Genomic DNA, 22,756 nt, shown 5'->3' with positions numbered 1-22,756 from the left:
ACAGAAAAGATGAAGAAGAATATCTTGGGTAGATACATAAAGCAGTGGACAAGATTATCAAGTGCAGATCAACTACTACATATTGCAGTTCATAGAATAAAGATAAATTGTGTGGTCACCAACACCCATCATGTTGTTGCCAACATCCGTTAAGAGATGGACAGAAGAAGAAGAGGAAGAAAAAGAAGAAGATGAAAAAGATAAAATACACATAATACAAGGGTTGCCAGAAAGTAAAGAACATTTTAGCATAACTAAATAAAAACAAAAGATATCAACATAAAACTTTATTTACAAACTTATAGTAATTTACTCTGTTTTTCAATGTTTTTACCATAACTGTCAAGGCATGGTTTCTAACATGGGACCTCTACCACCAAAGATCTGATGCAGGATGTCCCTTCTTGTTCCAGGTCTTCATTGTTTATTAACTGTTTTCCATCGAAAAATTCCTCTAGTTTTGGGAATATGTAAAAATCTGTTGGTGCCAATTCAGGGTTGTAAGGAGGGTGTCCAAAAGTTTCCCACTTAAGACACTGACATTCTTGCTGTGTTCGAGCTGATGCATGACATTTCACATCACTGGAGACTCATTCATTGCACTGTCACTCTAAATATTCTTCATTCACCAATAAATCTGAATAGGACATATATTTTGTGCTTTCAAGAATCAAATGACACTACACATTTCCCATTTGGCGGGATTTTCAGTGGGTACCTCTATTCCGAAACATTAGAAAACAAAGAGGCATGATAGCTTGGCAATGAAACTTGGCACACACTGAGGTGAGGGAAGAAGTTAACTGGCATGCTTGTGATCATGGTGATGGAGGATCAGCACTGAGTGTGATACATAATCATTCTTTACTTTGTGGATGACACTTGTAATTAAATTAGTTTTTCAGTTTTGCGTCTCGTACATACCATCCTTTCTTCTTCTCCTTCTTTTTTTTCAGGAGGTTATATGGTTAAATAGTTAAGATTTCTAAGGAATGTTACTGTACAAGATTTCTAAGGAATGTTACTGTACTAAATCAAACAGTGATGTTCTCAGTCAATAGACGATTTATATTTGATGAATTTTTTTTATTGGTCCTGTCAAGGAAACATCAGAGTCATATTATGATCTGTTTTTATTTGATTGTACTTCTTCTTCTGTCATACTTACTGGAAACAAAACCATAATACTTTCATTGAAGGAGACTCTTCGATGTTCAGACTGACTTTGTTTTTTAATTAAATTTTGTGTTCTTCTTGAGTAATATGTTAATACACTATATGGAATTTTCAACAGTTTCTATTGCAATTTTTATTGTGTTCTTATATGTTACTTCATATTTGCCTAAATTGTTATTTCCAGATTGATTAAATTTTTCTACTTTGTTGTTTGATTAATCAGTCATTGGTTAACTTTTATACAGCTTTTGTGTTATCAGCTTCTTAAGTATAATTTAACAGTTGTGTTTTGTTTGGCTTATGCATTGAGTTCCTAATTACTTGCTTATGACCTGTTTTACCCTTAAATTTGGAAGGAATATTAGGATTTAGTATAGAATTTTGACAGTAGTATCATTATAGATGAGCTAAATGACCTGTCAGAGTATTGTGTATAACAACAAAAATAATCAATTTTTGGCAATATAATGTAATTGGATGGATACAAAAATCTACTCACGAAATGACGGCAGGAGAAAACACATATAAAAAATGAGTTTTATGTATGCAGTATTACAGAGTCTGGCTCCTTCCTTTGGCAGAAGGGCTGAAGAGGAAGGAAGAGGGCCAAAGGGAAAGGATTGGAGAGGTTTAGGAAAAGGGATAGAGTTTGAAAAAGTCATCAACCCCAAGTCAGAGAGATTTACCGGATGGGATGAGAAGAAAAGACTGATTGTTGGGGATGGATGACAGTGAAATGTGTTGCTAAGTTGCTAACTGCAGCTGGCATAATACTATTATAACCTCAGAATTATTTTGCTTACGTTGACAGCATTTTGAACACTGGAGCTGTATTTTATTCTATACTTTGCAACTCCTTGTTTTGAATTTAGGTACACATCACATCCAGTTTTAAGTTAAGATGACCAATGGCATGGGATAGTGATATTCACATGTACAGATTACAGTAGTACCATGTACACAAGGCATAAAAGGGCAGTGCAGTCATCTAGGTGATTCATGTGAAAAGGTTTCTGGTGTGATTATGGCCCTATGAGGGGAATTAACAGGCTTTGAATATGGAATAGTAGTTATAGCTAGTGCATGGGGCATTTCAGTTCAGGAGTTGTTAGGGAATTCAATAATCCAAGGGCCACAATGCCAAGAATGTGCCAAGAATACCAAATTTCAGGCATTACCTTTCACCACAGACAATGCAGTGGCCAATGGCCTTTACTTGATGGTCAGGAGCAACAGCATTTTCATAGAATTGTGGGACATATGACAAATGTATCCATTAGAACAGTGCAGCAAATTTTCAGTATTAATGGGCTATGACAGCAGATGACCAAAGCAAGTGCCTTTGCTAAAAGGATGTAGCTCCTCTCCTGGGTTGTGACTCTATATGACTGGAAAACTATAGACTGGTCAGATGAGTTCTGATACAGTTGGTAAAAGCTGATGGTAGGGTTTGAGTATGGTGCAGACCCTGCGAAGCCATGGGCCCAAGTTGTCAACAAGGCACTGTGCAAGCTGATGGTGGCTCCATAATGGTGTGGGCCTGTGTTTACGTGAGTCATTGACTGGAAATGGTTATGTTCAGCTACTTGGAGACCGTATGCAGCTGTTCATGGACTTCATGTTAGCAAACAATGATGGAATTTTATGGATGACAGTGATCCATATCATGATGCCATAGTTGTTCACAACTGGTTTGAAGATCATATTGGACAATTCGATTTGGCCACACAGGTCACCCAACATGAATCCTGTCAAAAGTTTATGGAACGTAATCGAGAGGTCAGTTCTTGCACAAAATTCTGTACTGGCAACACTTTCACAATATGGATGGCTATGGTGGCAACATGGCTCAGTATTTCTGCAGGGGACTTCCAGTAACTTGTTGACTCCATGCCATGTCAAGTTTCTGCACTACACTGGGCAAAAGAAGATCTGCCACATTGTTAGGAGGTAACCCGTGCCTTTTATCACCTCGTTGTACATATGCTGGTGTACTGGTGCAGCACCTTGGCTGCCATTTGGCCATGTAGCTGACTTCAGGCAATTTCATCCACAGTTATGGAGCCCAACCACCATTATCATGGATAAATTAATAATGTGATGTGCTGTTCAATGACTTTGGAAGTGTTTCACTTTATGACAGCATTATATACAGTCAGTTACAACACAAAATATAAAACATTTCACGGTTTACGTATGATGCCATTCTCTAGTTTTCAAGATATTTTTTCCACTATTTTACATATTTTGCAAATTGTTATACTTTATTCCACAGACATAATGTAAGAAACTGGTTCTATACAGAAATTTATTCACTTAAAGGTTATTTTAGTTTAGACTCCTGTAAATTATCTGAACATTTTTAGTATCGTGCTTTAGATCCCAGTTATGAAATAAGATCCTGTTTTTATGGGAGATAGGTAGTAAATGTTTTCTTCCAATAATAATCAGCACTTGTAACTAAAAATCAAATAGTTATGGTAGATAAACATTGGCTGTATGACTGGAAAAGTAACACTGTTTTTCTCTCCTAGTTTTATCATCTTCCCCAAGATGTTGGGCACAAAAAGGTGCTGAGTTTTTGGTCTGGCACTTGCTTCTTTTTGTGCAGCAATTTCTTATAATTATGATGTCACCGAATACCTGCAGGTGGATTCATATACTCCATCCATCTGCTGTAGACAATTCACCTCTGTTCATTTTATTGTGCTTCACCTATATGCATCTGTATAGCTATCTGTGACATAAATGAGATAAGAGTCTGATGGATATCTAAATTTGAGGAAAACATCTTCAAAAGAACACAAAGCCTGGGTGCTGTACCAGTCCCATGGTTTTCTAATACAGAATGTAGATTCAATATGGATCTGGTATACCATCCTCAATAGCAGACAGTGCTCTAAACATTGTGTTAAATGAGCAATTCATACTCAGAGATGTATAGAGAATATTAGGAGAGGTATAGAGTTCCTTGAGGCAAAAGCTGCAGACAAATTTTGTACAACCATATATAGCCATTATTCTGTGACAGTTTAGCTGCATTTATCGCAGAATAAGAATAGAGTGAATAACACAAATTATGGCTAACATGAAAACACAAATATGATACTTATTAACTAAGTGAAAAAGTAAATAAATCACATTTATCTGAAGTAGTTTCTGCACTGAATTGTGACGTAATGTGACAGTGGATTTGCAGATTTCTGCATTTTTACCAGATTATATTCCTACTTTTGTGAAATCAGACAATAAAAAGTTTCAAAAATGACCTATTCGGGCCATGAGACAATAATAATTGAGTACAATCATACCTTTTAACACCTATCTTGAAACTGTAATGTAACATATAACTGTTTGTTAAGACATAATGTGTGCAGCGTGTCTGTGGGTCCATGGATTTGTAAATATTAAACTTAAAACAGCAGTACCTATTTATTATAAATGAGGAAGCAGGAACTTTTTAAATATAGCAACTTTACTGTTGAATGTACTTCAGAAAATGCAGCCTGTTAAAACAGAATACTTGAGCTCAGTGACATTTTCTCATTAGTGTAGTGTAACTGTTTAATTTGTAACATTTTCTTAAGAAAATATGTTGCTCTGTTGTACTCCTTGTGGGGATGAGAGGTGAGCGAAAAAAAAAGCATGAATGTGTTAGTCTTTTAAACAGGAGCATATATGCTCTCCAACCTCCCCCCCCTTTCCCCCCCAATAGGAGCAGTTTTCCACTGATTCAGAATTGTTCATATATCTCCTAATTGAAACTCGTTTACATCCACTAGTCAGTCATTGTAAGTCACCCATAGCCATCAACTCCCACTTACCCATTCTCACTCACTCATTCAGCCCAGCTCATTGTCATTACCTCCTTGTGTTTCTCTAACTGTCACTGTCTCCTGTCTCACAATGACAGTCTTCTTCGTATTATTAGTGTCTCCTCTCAGTGTTCTCTCTTACTTGTTCATTTCTTCCTATTGCTGATGTCTCTTCTTATTATTACTATCTCTGTCTTCCTTGCTGTCATTGTCATAGACTTCATCTCTCTTTATCAATGGTTCTCACCCACATCCACTTTATCCATTTCTTTATCTCTTTATTCCTCTTCCTCTGACACAATCTCCTTCACTCTTTTCCTAGTGCTGTTCTGCCACTGTCAACTATATTCCAACTCTGCGGTGTCCCTCTCTCTCACACAACTGCCATTGTCTCCTTCACTCTTTCCGTAACACAACCAATGTCTACTATCATCCAGTATTTAATACTTTTCTGTCTCTTTCCCACTGCCACTGTCTCCTTTCTCAGCATAAAAAAGTGCATGCCAAAACTTTTTGGAAAATTTTTAAAGGTGCTGAAATAGGTAGAATGAGGCAGCTGGTACCACACTTTTCAGTGAGAGTCTTTCAAACAGCCTTTTTTGTACTTTGATAAGAAGCATTTTTGTGCTGGTTCCCTTCTTTTTCCTGCTATAGCAGGATATTCACTCACATGAAAAGAACTTGATGGGTCAGTAAAATTTTTATACTTTACTAACCAGTGTGCGAAACTGAAATAATGCAAAACTAATTAACAACTTCGAACGGATGTTATGAGAACAAACATTTTGCATGGGCTTCTGTACTACAACATGGGATGCCCAGAAACCTTCTGATGATAACAGAGACACTGAACAAAATTCTACTTTGTATTACATCACATCACTTTGTAAGCTGTGTTTTCACGTACATATTTTGAATGTGGAAAATTTTCAAGGCTGTTTGAGATCTGGATCTCAGGAATATATTGTAAAAATTTCAGCCATTTGCCATGTATGGCTGTCTTGGAATCTGCAGTTCAGTTCTGGTACAAAAAAATAGTAAAAAAACACTTTTTAGGGTGTTATCTAAGGAACTAACAAAGGTTGTTGAAAACAGTAAGATGGCACATCTAGATAAATGCCTAGAAATTATACCATTAAAATTTGAGCAATTTGCTGCTGTTATTTAGTGTTTAGATTTCACCTCATACATGCATATTTCGCGTGTAGGAGTAAGGTAACTTTGAACCTCTGTAATTGGATATGGATACAGATATCAAGAAAATTTTGAAGATTGTTGGAAATTGGTGTTTTAGATACAAGCTTTATTCATCCGTTAACAATATACATTGTATGGATGTCATCAATTACAATATAATTTCTTATATTTGTTTCAAAAACTTGGATAATAAATACAAATATTTTATATCAGTATATATAAATAATATTAATTTCCAATATTCAGATATTCTTCAATGTTATAAAAACTATGTGTTAGTAAAAAAATTTTAAGATCTATCTTGAATTTATGAAATTCTTTAATTTTCTTTATTGTAGCAGGCAATGTACCAAAAAGTATTTTTTGCTAGTACTTTACACTTTTTTGGTAGAGCTTTCCTCTGTGGGTGTCTCTGTTAAAATCATGTCTGTTCCTTGTCTCATGGGTATGAACCTAATTATTTAATGTCGAAAATTCCTGGTGAGTTCTCAGAAAACAGACACATTCAGAGATGTATAAGCTAGGAAGAGTCATTATTTTAAATTCTTTAAATATTTCCCTGCATGACACTCTACAGGGAATCCCTTTCATTATTCTAATAGCCTTTTTTTGAAGATTGAAAGCTTGTTTTGCCAGTACTGTATTTCCCCAGATCACACCATATCTAAGCAATTGTTCATATAAGCATAATAGGCACACAGCAATGATTCAGTTTTGCAACGGTCCCAAAGCGTTCTTAGCACACAGCAACATTTACTTAGTTTTATACTCAAAACTTATAGATGCTTTTTCCATCTCAAGTGCTCATACACCCATATACTTAGGAATTTAGTGTATGGAGCTTGTGCAATAATATAGTTCCCTTACTCAGCTTTTACTCTTCTTCTAGCTTTACTTTTAATATTACTGAAGTTCATCAATACCGTTTTATCATTATTTATGATCAAAGCATTATTGCTAAACCATTTTCCTGTCTCATTTATTGTCCTAGAGACACTCTGCTGTAGATTTTCCTCGGTGTATCCTTTTACGAAAATGCTAGTGTCTTCAATGAACATCACCATTTCTGCAACTATCAGGTGATTTGGCAAATCATTTATATACACCAAGAACAACATAGGGCCTAACATGGAACCCTGGGGCACTCCATAGCTAGTGTCTTTGCCTTCATGACATATTTGTACTTTCTGTTGTCTATCAGAAAGATAAGACTTGAACCAGTTGAAGGTGAGTCCCCGGACCCCATAAAATAAGTCATGGCTGATTAGATCAAATGCTTTAGATAAATCTAAGAATATCCTGCTGCTTAATTCATTCTTGTCCAAGGCATTTAGGAACATTTTCATGGATTGGAAGACTGCCATTTCTGTGGATCTGTTCTTTCTAAATCCATTTTGAGCATTAGTGAGTATTTTATTTTTATTTAGAAAGTCACCTAGCCTTTCATACATTACTCTTTCAATTACTTTAGAAAAACCTGACAATAATGGCACTGGCCTATAATTATTTATGTCAGTTGTGCTATCCTTTTTGTGAAATGGCTTTATTATGGAGAGTTTTAGTTTTGATGGGAACACCCCTGTTCTGAAAGAACAGAATGTCAGTTAGGTGAGTATCTATACTGGTAGAACTATGTTTGATTACCCTGTCTGAAATTCTGACAATACCACAACACATTTTATTTTTTAGTTAATTAATAGCATTTCTAACTTCACATTCTGTTACTGGGTACAGAAACATCGTCTTTTCACAGGTTGGTACTTTTATGTTTTTGTCGTTTGAACTGCACGGACTTTTAATTAGGTTCAGTGCTATGCTCACATAATGTTCATTGAAGATATTGGCTATCTGTTGAGCATCTTCTATCACTTTACCCTCACTCTTAATTTGGAATAGAATTAATAAGGAAAAGGAGGGAGAGGTTATATATGCAAAAATGGAATTAAGTCCCTGGACCTTCACTTTAACGAACATTGTACTGAACAGCTTTTTGAATGCCATTTCACAGTGATAAATCAGGCAACACACAAGCTTGTAGTACTGACAATTTACAGGCCAGCAGTACAAATTATCTTAAGTTTCATAAAAGTTTATCTTCAGTTTCATAAAGGTTTTAATAAGGCAGTGCAGGCTCGATTTGAAAATCATTGTTTCTGGAAGATTTAACGTTAATGTTCTGTCTGACAATACTGACTGAGGGCACCCATTGTTGTTGATGACCAGCTTCAGATTGTTTTTCAAAGTAGAATTTGCTACAAGGACTGAAGGTGTTAGTGCAACAGCTAATGACAATTTGTTTTTAGACCCAACGACCTGTAGTGAATTATCTATAACACCAATTGTCAATGATTTACCTGACAAAGATGATCAAATATTCACAATAAAACTTAATCACGGAATAATGAAGAATGATTTGATCATAATGTGCAGAGAGAAATTACATGAAGAATTCTGAGGAGAAATTTAAAAGAAAACAGTGCTGATGGAAAATTTAACTCCTTCCTAAACATGTTCTTACATCACTTTCTGTATTGTTTTCCCCTAGAACAAATAAGAGTGAAACTGAACAGAAGCAAGAATAATGGAAATAATATATCTTGTACAAGAAAAGAGAGCTCTACATAAGTCACAGAAAAAGCAGTAGTCAAAATTCAAAACTTCATTATCACCAGTATTGTCAAATCTCGTCTCTCATCAGAAAGTACTCATGTACTATGCTTCAAAAATAAAACGCTCCAAGAACAAGGTAAATACTATTTGGAACATTATTAAACAAGAAACAAATGAAACTAGATATTCAAATGAAACTGAGACACCAGAAACTAGCCTTGGCAGAAAGGATGACATTTTCAAATCATTAGTCACTAATTTCAATTATTACTTCCTCACAGTGGTTGCAAACATTGCCTCCAATAATAAACAACCAAATATAGATGTATTAGATTTACTAGTGCAGAAACTGCATGCACCATCAACAGATATTAGTTTCAAACATACAAACCCAAAGGACATTACAAAATTCATCAGGTTACTAAAAAGAAATCATTCTCCTGGCTGTTATGATAGACTATTCAAATATTGTGCTAATTTGATAGGATTATCCTTAAGCTATCTGTATGATCATTCAGTGACACAGATCTAAATATGCTGTAGTAACACCCATCGATGAAACTGGAAATAAAGCAGTCCACCTCTAATAGCAACCTTCTAATTTCAGACCTATATTGCTATTTCCAATATTTTCCACAGTGTATGAGTAAGTAGCATATGATGGAATACTTACTCATTTAACTGAGCAGAACATGTTAACTGTCTCTCAGTTTGGCTTTTGTAAAGGATTCTCCACACACAAATCAATACCAGAGCTCATAAAGCAAGAAGTACTAGCAGAGCTAAAAACCAAAAATTATCCTGTTTATATACTCTGTAACCTTGTTACAGAATATACAAACAGGATCATGAAATTCTGCTTGGAAAACTAGTGTTACAGCATTAATGGCATCTCTCTTGTATGGATAGAATCTTATACCATCATATAATAATAATAATATTTATTCAACATCGAATAATCAGATACAATCCCTAGAAATAATACAGTTTCAGGACATCATACAGATTATTCTTCGATTATTCTTCTGAATATGTCAGTTTATAAATTACAAACTAAAGATTTGTTTGTATTAATAAATTTTACATTTTGATGCATTTTACATTTGGTAGTATACAATCACAATATTACAAATATTGTTGTTATCAACATTATATTAGTTGTAGGTTACTTAAAACTATGAGTTTGACATACTTATGAAGCACTTTTCATACAGATATAACACTCATCTAGGGAATAAAAAGGGTTTTCAATTAGAATTCTTTTTAGCTGATTTTTTAATTTGTTAGTAGGAAGGGTTGTGAGACTTTTTTGTAGGGCATTGGCTAGCTTCAGCCCAGCATGAAGTGCATATTTTTCATATAAAGCTGTTCTGTAGCTATTTACATGGTATCTGAACTTTTGCCTTGTATCGTACTGGTGCAGGTCACAGATGAAATTTGGATTTATTGTTTTCACAAGCAATATAACTTTCAATATGTATACACCTATAATTGTAAGCACACCTAATTTTGGGAACAGATTCTGACATGATTCTCGAGTTTTGGCACCACAGATAATTCTGATAACTTTTTTCTGTAGTATTAAAAATAATGTACTTAGGTTGGCTTGAGTTGTTGCACTCCATATTTCTACAGCATAGTTTAAATTTGATGAGAATAGGGCATGATAAGCAGTTTTTAGTACACACATGTCCTTACAATATTTGCTAATCATATTTATAACAAACACATTCTTCGACAGCTTACATGCTAAGGAATCGATATGCATGTCCCATTTGAGGCTGTCCTGGATTGAAATTCCCAAGAACTTTGTCCATTTTTCCTTTTTTACAATGTCATTTCCTATGGATAATTTCATGTCAAACTCTATTTGCTTCCTTGTGTTAAATTCCAGCATTGCAGTCTTTGAAGCACTTACATTTAGATAGCTTTCATTAAAATACTTGACTATTTCATTAGTTACACTGTTGCACAGCACCTCCAGACTCTCGTAGTCTTTGTGTTTACACACTATTGATGTGTCATCTGCATACAATGTTTTTGTACAGTTAGGAGAACAATACATAACATAAAGCTGATTTTGCACAGCACCTCCAGACTCACGTAGTCTTTGTGGTTACACACTATTGATTTGTCATCTGCATACAATATTTTTGTACAGTTAGGAGAACAAAACATCATAACATAAAGCTGATTAAGATGGCATTATTGGCCAGGAGTTGTTTGGCACCTGGTGCAAGTCCTTCTGTGTAGACTATATCCCAGGCATGAAACCTTAACGTGGGGGAACGTAACATGCAAAGTGCCACAAGACTAGGTGGGGCCCACTTTTGTTTTTAACTTACACAAATGATCTTCTAGTGACTTCAAATGAAATTCAAAAACTGTAGTGTTTGCTGACAATCAAGGGTCCAAACTCAACTTTAGAAAACACAGCATGAATAATAGCTGAAAATGCTTAGCAGTGGTTCATAGCTAATTGTTTCAGTGTTTATTCAGCAGAATGAGCAGTAAGAACATTGTGTAAAGTGTATAACTGTACATCTTGCACAAGTCTTTTTAAGGTACTTTACAGTACATTTACTCTATAATGGATTTTGTTGCTGGCAATAAAAATCATCGGGTTCAACTGAACTGTGATTTGTACAGTCAGGGAATGAAATAAACAAAAATAAAAATTTAAAAAAATTTTTTAAGAGTGTAGGATTTGCTTCCTTGTCTAGGGTTCAGAATGGAGTTAGGTACCCTGGCAGGTTGTGAACAACCTCCTATCTTTAATAATGCAAAAAATTGTGAATCTCCACCAATTCCAATGACTATTAAAAACATTTCTCATTAACCACTTTTGGTACAAATTATCTATCTAGAATGAGATTTTTACTCTGCAGCAGAGTGTGTGCTGATGTGAAATGAGGTACTGGCAGAAGTAAAGCTGTGAGGATGGGGCGTGAGTCATGCTTGGGTAGCTCAGATGGTAGAGCACTTGCCCGTGAAAGGCAAAGGTCCTGAGTTCGAGTCTCGGTCCAACACACTGTTTTATCTGACTATCTACTTTAGGGATTGAAAAGTTCTGTTAACCATGGGGCCAGTAGATGTCTTTGTCATAAAGCTGCATGTCAAGTAGTGATTTACTACTGATGGAACTCAGTATTTGTGAATGTAAGGAAAAGTTTTCCTCAAAAGCACAATGTCCAGTGGTGGCTCTTAACTATACATTTTGGGTGTTCACAAATTTTTACATTCAGATAACTGTGAGAGTGTGAAATTAGAAGCATCTGCAGTGTAACAGTTATGCTTATCAACAAGTTTATAAAACTACAGCCAGTGCCAATAATAATAACAATAGTAATAATAATAATAATAAGGTGCATAACTTATCCGACAAAAGAAAGAATTATTTTTGTGGAATTATGTTGTTTTGTCATAATTAAATATAGTTTAGGGCAAAAACGAAATAATGTGTAAACCTCCACAACTCTCCATTTCGTAATTTTGTGTAAGTTGGCATTTTTGTGATTTTCTATTTTTATGGACAAATGTACAAGATACCTAACAGACATATTAGTTCATGAATTTACTCCCAGGCTAAAAATGTAGTAGAATACACAACAAGTGTAAACTTCCTCGTTAGCTGTTTGCTTGTAGTCATGCTCCTCTGATTTTGTCACTCTCCTGATCAAAGGATCTGTTGTCAGAGACTTTAGTTCCTTTGAGGCTAACTTTCCCTGGCAATTTACTTTTCTGTTCCCAGAATGATATTTTCACTCTGCAATGGAGTGTGCACTGATATGAAACTTCCTGGCAGATTAAAGCTGTTTGCCCAACTGAGACTCGAACTTGGGACTTTTGCCTTTCAGGGGCAAGTGCACTACCAACTGAGCTACCCATCCTCATAACTTTACTTTTCTGTTAGCATTTAAAATAGATTCAATTAGTTCATGTATCAGAGAAACCAGTGATAGAGTTTTTGTGAATTTTTATACACTCCTGGAAATGGAAAAAAGAACACATTGACACCGGTGTGTCAGACCCACCATACTTGCTCCGGACACTGCGAGAGGGCTGTACAAGCAATGATCACACGCACGGCACAGCGGACACACCAGGAACCGTGGTGTTGGCCGTCGAATGGTGCTAGCTGCGCAGCATTTGTGCACCGCCGCCGTCAGTGTCAGCCAGTTTGCCGTAGCATACGGAGCTCCATCGCAGTCTATAACACTGGTAGCATGCCGCGACAGCGTGGACGTGAACCGTATGTGCAGTTGACGGACTTTGAGCGAGGGCGTATAGTGGGCATGCGGGAGGCCTGGTGGACGTACCGCTGAATTGCTCAACACGTGGGGCATGAGGTCTCCACAGTACATCGATGTTGTCGCCAGTGGTCGGCGGAAGGTGCACGTGCCCGTCAACCTGGGACCGGACCGCAGCGACGCACGGATGCACGCCAAGACCGTAGGTTCCTACGCAGTGCCGTAGGGGACGGCACGCCACTTCCCAGCAAATTAGGGACACTGTTGCTCCTGGGGTATCGGCGAGGACCATTCGCAACCGTCTCCATGAAGCTGGGCTACGGTCCCGCACACCGTTAGGCCGTCTTCCGCTCACGCCCCAACATCGTGCAGCCCGCCTCCAGTGGTGTCGCGACAGGCGTGAATGGAGGGACAAATGGAGACGTGTCGTCTTCAGCGATGAGAGTCGCTTCTGCCTTGGTGCCAATGATGGTCGTATGCGTGTTTGGTGCCATGCAGGTGAGCGCCACAATCAGGACTGCATACGACCGAGGCACACAGGGCCAACACCCGGCATCATGGTGTGGGGAGCGATCTCCTACACTGGCCGTACACCACTGGTGATTGTCGAGGGGACACTGAATAGTGCACGGTACATCCAAACCGTCATCGAACCCATTGTTCTACCATTCCTAGACCGGCAAGGGAACTTGTTGTTCCAACAGGACAATGCACGTCCGCATGTATCCCGTGCCACCCAACGTGCTCTAGAAGGTGTAAGTCAACTACCCTGGCCAGCAAGATCTCCGGATCTGTCCCCCATTGAGCATGTTTGGGACTGGATGAAGCATCGTCTCACGCGGTCTGCACGTCCAGCACGAACGCTGGTCCAACTGAGGCGCCAGGTGGAAATGGCATGGCAAGCCGTTCCACAGGACTACATCCAGCATCTCTACGATCGTCTCCATGGGAGAATAGCAGCCTGCATTGCTGCGAAAGGTGGATATACACTGTACTAGTGCCGACATTGTGCATGCTCTGTTGCCTGTGTCTATGTGCCTGTGGTTCTGTCAGTGTGATCATGTGATTTATCTGACCCCAGGAATGTGTCAATAAAGTTTCCCCTTCCTGGGACAATGAATTCACGGTGTTCTTATTTCAATTTCCAGGAGTGTATATACAATGCTGGCCTACATCACAGATAAACCTGACTCACCATAAGATCAACAAATTTCAGAAGCGTGACTAAATGCTACAATCTCACAATCAACAGTGATGTGCTTTAGGCCCTTATGATTCTCAGCACCTCAAATGGATAACTGTATGATAAAATTCAGAACTTAATACACTATAACTCGTTCAGAAACCCACATAATAGGTTTACAGTCAGTACAACTTTAAATATAGCATATAGTGAGTGAATTAGCATGTCTGAGGAGTGTGCTATCATCTGGCAGGATTTATGCTGAGCGAATGAGGATAAAAGTGTGCAGCAGTGTGGTACCACCTGGTGGCATTGACATAAAATCTGTGCACACCATGAATTGTGCACCTTGTGTATGAAATATGTATGCATTTGTCCCATAAGCCAATTGTGTCACATGAGTTGTGCATGCGCAAAAGCTCCTTAAAATATGTACAACAGATGGTGTGCTCATGACCCTGATGCCAAGTTACAATGAGTCTAGAGGAGCAGTAACACGGCAGATTTAAGTGCCATATCTTTCAGATTGCAGCATCTATGTTGCATTTAATAGCATTCAAAACAAAATAACCAATAAATCCACAAGGTGTCGAAAGTTAGGGTGTTCACATGCTCTTGTGCTCTTGCACAGCAGCCGCCACTGACCATGTCTAGTATATATTTAGCTACTGACAATTGGCAAACAGCAGCTATATAGTAAAACTGGGGAGGCAGAATTTTTGTTTTCAAAGTAGCAGCTTTCTTTTTAATTTGCTTGATCAAATGTATATCACGTAACAATGAATAACACTAAGCCGTGTACTGGTATTTTATTGTTAACATAGTGTGTAGATTAAGTTTCTACGATGTCCTGTCTCTCGCTAATGTATATCTTGACTTATTTCACATCCCTGAAGGGTCTCCTTCATGGTGGGAGTTACAGAACATTACAAAAGAATGAGTGGCTGAATGATATCAAAAAATTCTAAGAATGCCCAATGAGCAATTTGTTTGTTGACAAAGGAAGAAAGCTTGTAATTTAATGGCCTTTATACTGTACACCATTAGAGGTTGAACATTAAATCTGTTGCGCAAGAGTGAAACAGGATTAATTTTATGGCTTTGTTGTAGGAGCCCATCTGGCATAATAGATTTAGGAAAATTCATAGAAAACCTAAATCTATAATAGATGTCCAGGTAATTATTTTATTATGGCTCTTTTCAAATGTGAGTCTAATTTTTTTACTCCTTACCCTGTGATGCTCCATCTAAGAAATGAAGATATGTTCAACTATTCCAGATGACTACTTACATATAATCTTTTTGCTTTTAGCAGTGTATTAATGCAGAACAACCAATCTTTGATGTACACATCTACCTTCCTTTACTCTCTGCACATCCCATGCTTCTATTTACTTTTGTATTCCACTTTGTCTTTCCCCCTACCCCTCTCCTCCCCCCTCTCTATTTCTGACCCTCTGACCTCCCCACCTCTCTATCTCTCTGACTCTCTCACTCATTCAAACATCAACACTAGTACGTACACACAAACAAAGAAATCTTTAGTGAATTATGTTCTCACGCTTAATTATTTGTCTCATCCATTTTTATAATATTATGCATGAACCTGAGGAAGTCTCTCTAAGATGTTCCTAAGACCTGCAGTACAACTTATCATGCAAACTCATGCAAAATTCAGAGCAGAACGCTATTGGCGTGTAGATACATCAGTGCACTTGCACAGACTGTAAGAAATTTTTAGATTGAGGATATCAATGGTATGGTGTAAAGCATAAAATGGTGGTAGAGCATAAAATTAACAAAATTTTATTTTCTTGTCTGCAGTGAGAATGCAGTGCTGAGGAGAGCAGCAGGCAGGATTGCAAGAGCAGCAATCACCTCTCATTAAACTGATTTGTGAGTGATCTGATTCCAACGATGTGCTAAAACAATTTTGAAACTCCACAAGTCCTTTATATATGTATATATGTATTTATGTGAGTATGGGGTAACTGAAAGCAGGTAGAAAGGCAAGGAAAGTTGCAGGTTTTACTTTTACATATGTGACTTTATGAAATAGACTGTAAATAACTGACATACAGCTTGCATGCTGTCTTCTGTTTTGTTTACCTTTTCGTCATGTACTTTCTGTACTACCATTCCAAGAATGACATCTCCAAATAAGCACAGCCTTTTGCTATCTCTTGTGTTCTCAGACATGGGAGTGATGTAAAATTTTGATACCACTGTAAATCTTCAATTCTTTGATAACAGAAGACTGTGCCTGCATGAAAATTCGTTCACAAAATTATCAGGAAACATTGAGCTTTAAATAACATATTCTGTCTGAATACAATAATAGTCTTGTCAATAATACAGTGGTGCTGGCCACATGCAAACATGAATACATATATATGTATTGTTATTCTGTGGTGAAGCAAAGTGAAATGTAAATACAGTGATAAACCTTACAAATAATTTGAAATAGGATGCACATAGCGTGCATGAATTTTTGAAGAGCTGTATAAAATAATTTCTATGGATGTAATGGAGATAAACGTGTATATATCATGTGTTTGCGTTTGTGAGAGAGAATGTGCGTGTGCTTTGTGCATAAAGTTCATAAAATTATCCGACAATGGGAAATAAGACTTTGTATATAGCAATTTGTGATGCATTGAGGGAAACAGTCTTAGACTGAACTATATAAATAACAGAACATTTAAAAAATTCTCAAGCCTTCCAGACGTTTCAGTGAATAAAAACTTAAAATATAAAGAATTTAATGAATGACGTTTGGTTGTTTATAAAAATGACAAAAATTATAAAAATATAAAAACTCTCAACACTGCAAAACGAAAAAAGTCAAAAGCTGTGAACAAGCGGAAGAGTGAATTTGTGGAATTTGTGTGGGCCATGTTTTGTCCTTTTTTTATTCCAGTGATACCTAGCAAAAAGACAAACAGCTGAAAATTGTAACTATTGTATTTTTTAAAACATTATTTTTTAAGAAAATCTAATACAACAATACCAAAATTATAATTTTCTTTTTATTCAGTAATTTCTTACTTTGTCTAAAATTATATGATGTGGAAGTGTGATTGCTTACTCTCATCATACATAGTTTGTCAGTAGAAGAGCAAACTTCCCATTGAACCATATTCTATAGCCTTTAAGGATTAGCAATACAGTAAAATGCTTTTATTTTACTAATGTATTGCCTGTACTCCCATCTGATTAGGAGCATAACCTATATATAAAATCACTACAAATTACAAATTTTCTTTCTATCATTGTTAATATGTTTAATATTTATTTTGTCTCCTGTCTGAAATTCTTCCATGAATGCATCTGCCAAATGAAACAATTTAAAGAGAACGTTTTGTAGTATATACTTATAGCCATCAAAATTCAATGCTCCTCACAAAATTTAATAATATTGCAAGAAATCCATGAGAAGGTTACAAATAAGTGAGAAGTTTTCCCTTTACAGAGTCCTTACAGATAAAAGCAAGTATGTTACGTATTTATGATGGTGATGGTGGTTATGACAATAGTAACAAATGATTTTGAAATAAGTTTAAATACAATATGTACATATATATATGATTATATATATCTATATATCTATATTCAAATTATTATAAGTGATACCTTCAAGAGAGTATTACTACATGTATACTTAAAATGACTTGCTTGTTTAAAAGTTTTTGACACATTTCATGAAAATTTGATATGGTATGGAGTGCAATTTTATGATGCACAAAAGATAAATTCAAAATATACGTATTATCACGATGTGAGCTAAATGTGTGGTATACTGTCAGATGTTTTCCCTATCCTTAAAGGCATTCAGAAAAACCCAAAAAAGGGGCCTTCCTATCCTTATTAAATAGATTTCCTTAACAAGTATCATGCTTCAGACAAGTACAATTCTTGTGATCTTTGTGACCATTTGTATGAAAAAATATGAATATGTCAGACTGTGTAAAGGACTGTTGATAATGTTCATGGATTGGCTGAATCACTAGTGATAATAATAAGTCTTCTAAAACATGTAAGGAAGTAGTGTCTCTTCACAAGGAGTTAAAATTCACTTCTTGCGAAAATTCTGTCTTTCAACAGTTCACCTAGGTGGCAGCTGTAATTGATATTTTGCATTTGGACCTTTATAGAGGAATCACTTCCTCTACAAGATATGATTTGTTTCATTTCATTTAAACCACTTAAATGCTGTTTGTGATTTACTTGCTGGTATCCTCATTTTATTTCTTTTTCTTTTCTTCTTCCTATTCTCTTTCTTAAAAAAGAAGAAAAAGGGAGAAGAAAAGTGCTTGTATATGTTTTGTAGTTCACTGTACATTGCTCAATTGGAAGTAACCTAAATAATGTATTTACTCATTTGTTGTGTACCTGAGAGTATAATGGCTTTAGGATGAATGGAACTTTGTAAAATTTATCAAGTAATTGCTATTAATGTTACAATTACAGCTTAATTCTGAGCTGCAGTCAGATGAGCAACAAGTTGCCTAATTATTATTAAAATATTTGTAATAATTTTACTAAAATACTGCTTCCCCCATCCCAATTTTATCTTTATTTTTATTGTTTGGTGGCATTATACTGTCCTCAGTCTCATACAAGTAACAGTTTTGTTACCAGTATTGCTTATTACAAGCAAGAAACCCATTGCCATCTGTTAAGTTAAAATAAGATACATTGATAAAACAATTTCCATATGGTCATCTGAAGGCAGTTCAAAATCTACATTGAATCCTGTGCCTTAAATATTTTCCAGGTCATGGAAATCAGGAATTATAAACTTTGTATTTTAAAGTTAGCTTCTGGTTCACATCAAAGGTCATAATGATCATTTTCAGTAATGAATAATCTCTTGGTTATGCCAAACCACACAAATATTATTCCAGACATGGCACTGTAATATTTATTGTTGTACCCTATCACTGTCACATTACTGTTGTATATTTAGTGTGAATGAGTTCAGACATAAAGAATCACAAACAAATAGGAATATAGTAGATACTGCCATGTGAGCATTTTGAGGTTCTATATTCCATATTCCTGTCTACTCTTCTTAAAATATACAACTGTTCAGACAGCCAAATTTGAAAAATTGAAACTATGAACCTTTTCCAAGCCTTATGATGTGAGACATAACATGAGAAACAAATTATGTAACTTTTCATTTATCAATTCTTCTTTTTTATGTATTGTTGCTTATTAAGGAATTTTTTTAAATACTTTCAAATATGGACAAAATTTCAGATATGAAGGTACATTATGTACCTCCTGCTGAACCTAAACAGTTGATTTTTATTTTTTATTTATTTTTATCTGCAGGTGATATTATTTCAAAATGTTATGTAGTTCTTTTATTGACTACTTTTTCTAACACATACCATAAAAATTTTGTCTCGTTTGTTCTAATTTTGTTAATCCCAGAAAAACACATGTCATAAAAATATGTTCAACCATGTTATTTTGCATCCATCCTTCTGCACAATATGACAGTGATGTACAAATTTCTGTGGTGTTTAGGACAGGTCGGCCCCTTAAATTTGCCTGTTAAATATCTCCAAATGATGTTAAACAATAGATATTTAAAAACTGTATGCTTTTCTTCGTGGTATTTTATGTTATCTGCCCTTGTTTTGAATGGATGTATGATAGGTCCATTAATTGAGAGGAAACTTGAATAATGTTGTGATAGTGTCCTTATTGCACAACATTGTTACAGATATGAGTAAAAACCAGCTTCCACTTGTAATAGGGCAAGTATAATATTTCATTTTTGTTAACTGGGAAAATAAATAAATATTCACACAGAGAGCAGTATGAGGGGCTTAACAAAAATAATAACCAGAATTTAATTAAAAAGTTGCACTAGACAACATTCTTGAATGAGAAAATGTTTCTATGCAATACAGTACCTTGCTTTGCAACACTGGGTATTGTACGAGGATATCATGAGCTTTGGAGATATAGAGTAGATAATATGAGAGCAAGACGTGACATTATAATAAGCTGCATTATTAATAAATTGTATGTTGAGTTAACATATATGCATATCCAGCTTTCTCGACTGCATATGTTAAATGAGAGCTCATCTTTTATGGAAAGAAAATTGCAAAAAATGATAAATATTGTCATCATCACTGTAGACTGAGTTTACAGTTAATCAGAAGTACCATATTTTTTGTTACTAATGTGATACATCTATTGTTTACTCATACCAATTTCATTTGGAGATAAAGTGATGAGAACAAATGATGTTTGTGCACTGGAACAATATTGTAACAGGTGATATACCTGTGTGTGTGGAAAAAAAGCTCAAAACATTTTGTTATTAAATGCATTTTATATGAATTTTTACTTTTTGTTTTTGTGTACCTTTCATATTTCATTATGATAATCACTCATTTACAAGGCACTATGCAGATTTTGCATTTTTCTTTTGCTGCATACTAACAACTAATAATCTGATGCAGTTTTCTAGAAAAATAGAAGTGAATAAACTGCAAGGTTTGAGCAAAGATTCTCATAGGAATGCTCTTCTGCAAATAAGAAATTGTTGAAGGAATTATGTATTACATGACTCTCATATTGAAAATAATGTGTGGTCATCACACTGAGTCTTGTCTTATGCACTTGTGTACTTCTGAGAGGAAAATCCTCATGTTTTAAAAAGACTTTCAAGTATGATTCTGTGAGGACACAGCAGAAAATATTGAATCCCATATACAAGATGCTGGATATTTATTACAAGTGTTGATGACTAAGGAAAAGTCAAACAAGCTATTAAAAATTGCTTGAAAGACATCCCACTATCGAGATTACACAAACACTAATAACAGTGTTTCAAAGAATGTAGTAGTGGCAAATAGTGACAGAAAGTTGATGCATGCTTTTCAGCACAACTATACATAGTTAAACTGACTTTAAGGAGAACACTAGGTATAAGAATTTGGAGTCTGTCAAAAAATGCACAAAAATAGATACCGTATTTACTCGAATCTAAGCCGCACTCAAATCTAAGCCGCACCTGAAAAATGAGACCTGAAATCCAGGAAAAAAAATTTCCCGAATCTAAGCCGCACCTGAAATCTGAGACTCGAAATTCAAGGGGAGAGAAAAGTTTTAGGCCGCACCTCCAAATCGAAACAAAGTTGGTCTATTGTAATATGAGACACAATTTAGGTCGAATGAATGACGATACAGCTACAGTTTGGTTCGAGTCGTAAGCTTAGCAGTTGAGCTTTACCAGGTTGCCATTGCTATGCGTCAGGCACTCCGTCCGTATTTATACGGATACCCTTCCTTTTTCAAGTGCTTCGTCTGGTTTGAATCAGTTCCTTTTTTTTCTTTGATCTGATAAGTGCCGTTCTCTTTGTTATAGGTGTTTACGTCACTCTAATCTGAAAATGCATTATTGTACTGTGTCATGCATTGTTTGATGCATTCTGATAATGAGTGTTTACGACCTGTCGCCGCTCGCGGCATGGCTTGCTTTTGTGTGCACTACCGCCGCTTACAATAAAAAAAGAGAGGAATTGTCTCATTAGCGAAACAATGGCAAGAGACTGGTATTTGTTGTTGCTTACACTGCTGCTTTCTTTGATAATGATCAACAAGAACCAAATAATAGACTGCGTATGATAGATGTGCTGAATGAGAGTTTAGCTAAAATTTTTCTCTGTTTGAAAATCTTTGCAGACGCCTCTTGTGTACGTTACATTCTGCACAGAAATTAGTCATCTTAGATTTAAAAATCTAATCAATTGCCGTGCTTCATTTCTGATTGTATCACTATTAGGCATAAGAATAATACGAATATAAACATGACATGATATGTATATTCTTCCACATCTGCTGCTGTCTCACACTAGGTTCGTAGGTTATTAGGCACATAGGATTTAAATGAGATAGCAGCAAACACGAAAGAATACATGGCAAAATGTTTACATTCGCATTATTCTTATGGTGAAGGGAATACTGCACGTGATTCACAATTCATAAAAGTTCCTATTAGCAACCATCTCTTCTCACAGGAAGGAAAAAATTCAGAACGTAAAATTGGCCATATTGACAAACATCGCAAATAGTCTTGCCAGTCGGATTTTCGTAGTACATTGAAATGCTGCTACATTCAAAGATGAACAATATGGAATTTGTATTTACTTCGTTGGATAATGTACGAAAATGCAGTGGTCGAAACTCGGGGCGTCGAAAAAAGCTCGTCTTCCACTTTTTTTTTTAATTTATTTACTGACGCAGAGGTTTTGGCGCCAGTATTTATCTTTGTGCCTGCAAAGCATGCCTGTGTAGCACTACATATATTCAATGGCGGAAGTTAGTTGTGGCGGCACCTACCAACATTTTTAAGAACTTCCGCTTACTTTGCACTCGATTCTAAGCCGCAGGCGGTTTTTTGGATTACAAAAACCGGAAAAAAAGTGCGGCTTAGATTCGAGTAAATACGGTATGTATAAAGCAATACTATACAAAGCAGTGAGCTGTCATTGTAA

At 35.9% G+C, this 22,756-nt stretch overlaps 1 protein-coding gene across 1 annotated transcript in view; it reads left to right on the top strand.

Annotated features, from left to right (window-relative positions):
* Positions 1-20,597, top strand: part of LOC126457260 (regulating synaptic membrane exocytosis protein 2) — a 1,246,504-nt gene extending 1,225,907 nt beyond the window's left edge. Inside the window, exon 24 of the mRNA XM_050093425.1 lies at positions 16,056-20,597. Coding sequence (XP_049949382.1) covers positions 16,056-16,058 — 3 coding nt within the window. The 3' untranslated portion in view covers positions 16,059-20,597. The remainder of the gene's footprint in view (positions 1-16,055) is intronic.
* Positions 20,598-22,756: the final 2,159 nt, after the last annotated feature.

Source organism: Schistocerca serialis, chromosome 2 (genome assembly GCF_023864345.2).
Source record: "Schistocerca serialis cubense isolate TAMUIC-IGC-003099 chromosome 2, iqSchSeri2.2, whole genome shotgun sequence".
NCBI classification, from domain to species: Eukaryota; Metazoa; Arthropoda; class Insecta; order Orthoptera; family Acrididae; genus Schistocerca; species Schistocerca serialis.
This window is presented reverse-complemented; position numbering and strand designations above follow the sequence as displayed.